At 40.1% G+C, this 4,707-nt stretch overlaps 1 protein-coding gene across 1 annotated transcript; it reads right to left on the bottom strand.

Moving 5' to 3' along the window:
• Positions 1-1,272: 1,272 nt before the first annotated feature.
• On the bottom strand, positions 1,273-2,224 carry LOC150018219 (olfactory receptor 10A3). Its single transcript, XM_090267663.1, has one exon. It carries the CDS (start codon positions 2,222-2,224, stop codon positions 1,280-1,282), a length of 945 nt encoding a protein of 314 aa, XP_090123789.1. The 3' UTR covers positions 1,273-1,279.
• Positions 2,225-4,707: the final 2,483 nt, after the last annotated feature.

Here is a 4,707-nt window from a genome sequence, read left to right as displayed (position 1 = left end):
TGACTGAAGGACTTCTAAATGCCTGTCCACTGCCCTACTGAGAAGATTATATGGCATTCAAATATTACACAACCTGGTTTCAACCATCTGATGATGAAATTTCCTTCTGTGAAAATCCAATTAGTTTCGCATCTTTACTTCTCATTTTTGGCAGAGGCAGTAGTAATTAAAAGATTGTTTTCCCCAAAACTGAATGACAATGGGAGTAGTGTTTTACCCCTTTATTATCATCCCTGTAACAGAAACCAAGAGCAGTAGAAGCTCATGTGCTATAGAGTCAATAAAAGCACTGCTCTCTGTTCATGAATAGCAACATTAAAATTGGAGGCAAACATTAAATGTTTCAACTGTTGCTAGATAAGAAATGATTATTTCTTTCTCTCCATGTGATAGTGAAGACATGACTCAAGGCCTGTAGAAAATATGCACAAATAGTTAATCACTTAGTTTTCCACAATAAAGAAATGAATCATCCTATGTTTATAAACAAAGTATCAGAGGAAACTGGGGCCTACAAAGGGAAATTTCAAAAAAGTCTCTTTAAAGAGTGGTCTCTAACTGAAAAAAGATACTAAAACTATCAAGTGAGACTTCAGGGAAGTTCTCATGTAGCTCTCTGGTCACCAACATTCTGGTGAATATGTGGAAAAATACCAAGAGAAATCCCATTTTGAATCATAATCTGTGTGAGTCCAGGAAGTAGAACTAGTTTGTTCTCCCCAAAATAACTGCACTTTGTTTAGTCATTCATGGAACAGGTTTTCACTCCAGAAATAAAAACCTCATCAATTTGAAGGTCTCTTGAAACTTTACCCTATCAGTGCAGCAGAGTGGTCCTTCAGGTCCAACTGAGGGAGTTACAGTCATTTTGAAGAGTAATTCTACAATAGCTATTAGAATTTATAAGCACATTTACTCCATCCCATCAGGCCAAGTTTGAGGAATCTATCATATGGAAATAAAACATCAGTACATAAGACCATATGGAACTAGGTGTTTATTGAAGCTTCCTCTTAGTGACAATAATTCGTAATGATCTGAATGATCATAATAGAGGAACTGATAAATAATTGTATTATGTGTTATGAAAACATATATAACTATGAGAAACGAATGATGACAGTACACTTTCAAAAAGGAGCCCTAATATATCATTGAACTTCAAAAACAACCAGTTAAACATATTCATACAAAGAATTGCAAACTATTTCCACTGTTTATTACATTTAAAAGAGTTAGGTCAGACAATGACCAAATACCACACAGCTTCCCAGCACAGTCAGATTGTGTGTAAATCTACTTTTCTTCGCCATATTTTCACCAAAGCCCTTTTCATCTCACTGTTTCGCAAGCTGTAGATCAGTGGATTCAGCAGAGGCGTAAGAAGTGTGTAAGCCAATGACATCAGTTTCTTGGTTTCTGGAGAATAGCCCGACTTGGGTTGTAAATAGGTCATGCTGGCCGTGCCATAGAAGAGGGTAACAGACGTGAGATGGGAGGCACAGGTAGAAAAGGCCTTCTGCCTCCCAGTGGTTGATGGCATCTTCAGGATGGCAAAGAGGATTTGAATGTAAGACAAGAGTATCAACAAGAAAGGAACTATGACAATCAGAATGGTGCCAGTGAGTGCATAGATTTCAAACAAAAAGGTGTCTGCATGTGCAAGCTCTAACACTGGGGGAGTCTCACAGAAGAGATGATTGATTTCACTGGGGCCACAAAATGGAAAACTAAACACCCATGATGTCTGCACAGTAGCCACCGTGATTCCTGAGACCCATGAGAATGTAACTAATTTCAAGAAAACCGTTTTGTTCATAATCCTTGGGTAGCTCAGAGGATGGCAGATTGCAGCAAGTCTGTCATATGCCATTGTCCCCAGGAGAAAGCATTCCGTCCCACCAAAAAGAAGAATGAAATACATCTGTGCAAAACAGCCTGGAAGAGTCATTACAGTTTTCTCAGTGGAGAGAACCACCAGCATTTCAGGCATAACAACTGCACTGAAACTCACATCCACCACAGACAAGTTCAGGAGAAACAAGTACATGGGAACATGGAGGCTGCGTTCCAGGGAGATGATGACGATGATCATGGCATTTCCCATCAGGGTCACCAGATAAATAATCAGGAAAACTGCAAAGAGCTGCTCTTGGAGTTCAGGAAAGTTAGAAAAGCCCAAGAGGATGAATTCAACCACAGAGCAATTATTTTGCCTTTGCATTTTGGTAGTAGAGTGTATAGTGTTTTTATCGACCTCATGTGTTAATTATGAAGACAGAGCAAAGAGTTTGAGTCTGAAATTCTTGGCAGAAGATGAAATGATGAGCTCATTTTGACAGATCTTCAAGTTGGCAAGTTTGAGAGTGGCCAATATATTGGAATAGTTTATATTTCAAATACAAAGGAAAAAGTGAAAAATTTTGACTCAGAAATCTTGTTCTAAAAGCATAAAGTAACAGCAGATAGCTTTCCAACGTGGCCCAGTAGAATGACTCCCTCAATGAACAGTGCCAAGAAGAAGCAGGGACGTTCTGCCACCAGCGAGGTAGTGAACAGTGTTGTCAACATTCACAAGCACATCCATGGTGTAGGTTTCAAGAAGTATGTCCCTTGGTACTCAGAGAGATTCAGAAATTTGCTCTGAAGGAGATGAGAAGTCCTGGTGTGTGCACTAACACCAGGCTCAACAAGGCTGTCTGAGTCAAAGGAATAAGGAATGCCCGATACCTTATCTGGGTGCAATCGTCCAGAAAATGTAATGAGGATGAAGATTTACCAAACAAGCTTTGATATGTTGGTTACCTGTATACCTATCACCACTTTCAAGATCTCCAATCAGTTAATGTGGAAAAGAACTAACTGATGATTATCAAATAAAGTTATAAAACTGCAAAAAAAGAAAAATAACAGCAGATGTGTTCTGGCATCTTTTTTGTTAGGTTGAAAATTCATCCTATTCTTTTTTTTTTAATAATTTATTTATTTGTTTATTTTTTAGAGAGAGGGGAAAGGACAAAGAGAGGGAGAGAAACATCACTGTGTGGTTGCCTCTCACTCACGCCCCCAACTGGGGACCTGACGTGCAACCTAGTTATGTGCCCTGACTGGGAATCGAACCAGCGACACTGGCTTGCAGACCGACGCTCAATCCACTGAGCCACAGCAGCCAGGGCCCTATTCTTAAAATATACATAAACATTATGTCATTTAGAATCCATTGTCCGCTACATTGATGTGTACATCTTTGTTCTTTCCCATTGTATATTTATTTAAGAATTTTTAAGTAAACAGATAGCAAAAATATCCAGACAAAAAGTATAACATAATTAAAAATTAAAAATTTTGATGAGTATTATAAATATCAAAGTTCAAAATGCATTTATATTACTTTGTTAAAAATTAAATATCTGAATAGTGCTCCTAAACAAATACAGAAACACTCAAATGGGTTGAGATTGAGATGCACTCATCTCAGATGAACATAAGTGAATTGCTTCAAGCATACTGATTTCTGATTAGAGTGGATCTAATTATTTGAAATTTGCCTGCATTAGAAATTTTAGAGGTCATTTCTCCATCACTCATTTTTGTGACGATAAAGTGGCTTTCAGGGCTATAGAAAATACCATTTTTTGGTCATTTTGACCCTGTAATTTCAAGTCTCCTTCTTCTGTCCCCACTCACTCTCACATACACACACATACACACATTAGGAAGTTTATTTAACCATTAGTAATTCAATAAACACTGGCAAAGCGCCTACCTTGTGGATGCCCATGTACCCTCAGAGATGCATTTCAGCCATAAACCAACAGAGAGGTTGTCCCTGGTCAGACAGCATAAAAGAGCAACCTACCAGAGCATTCTCTGACTCTCATCTCCCTGGTTTATTTTTTGCCCTAACACGCATCAGCAATGGAAATAACCCATATTTATTTGGCTTTTATGCTTGTTATCTAACTCCCCCTTCTGGATTGTAAGCTCCAGGAAGAGAGGAACTTTGTTTTCTTCTTTGCTTTATTCTCAGTGCCTAAAACAGATAAGAAGTGACACAGTAGCTGCTAAACCAATATTTATTGAATAGATGGAGGAGTAAATATTAAAATTAGGAACATCCAGACTTTGCCCTTAAGGAATGCAGTGTCTGAAGAAAAAATAAACACAGGGAAATAGAAGGCACCAGAATTAATCCATGGCTTTTGTAGAACTTTGAGGCTCCTTGGGGGATTGGAAGCACCATGGATTGAGGAACTGGGCTCTCATCCTGACTCTGCCACTACCTCCAAGATGAGTGTCTGCCTCTCCCTGCACTCAGCCTCCCCCGTGTGGTTGGGAACCGGAAAATGACCCTTCACATCCCTCCTGGCTCTGACGTGGGTGTTTCTCTGATTTGTTCCTAGAAATCTTCGAGCTGAAGGGCTTCCCTTCTATTCATATGACAGCCAGGCTGAAGGGACCCTGTAAGAGTGTTGGGTGGGCAGGTAGGAGGCACACGTGCTGCCTGAGTCCTGGGGAGCCTGCCAGTCCCAGTCCACCTGTCCTTCCAAAGCCCCTCTGAGCAGAGCACCTCACTTTTCCCCGCTTCCCCTCCCCAGCCACCCAGACCAACTCTCTCATCCCCAGCATCCTTTTCACTGTCAGGCGCAAGGATCTTTAACATCTGTAGTCCCTCTGGCCTCAGCGAGTCCATCCCCACTGACACCG

This window comes from Furipterus horrens, unplaced genomic scaffold, assembly GCF_987537825.1.
Source record: "Furipterus horrens unplaced genomic scaffold, mFurHor1.1.pri manual_scaffold_2, whole genome shotgun sequence".
Classification (NCBI taxonomy): Eukaryota; Metazoa; Chordata; class Mammalia; order Chiroptera; family Furipteridae; genus Furipterus; species Furipterus horrens.
This window is presented reverse-complemented; position numbering and strand designations above follow the sequence as displayed.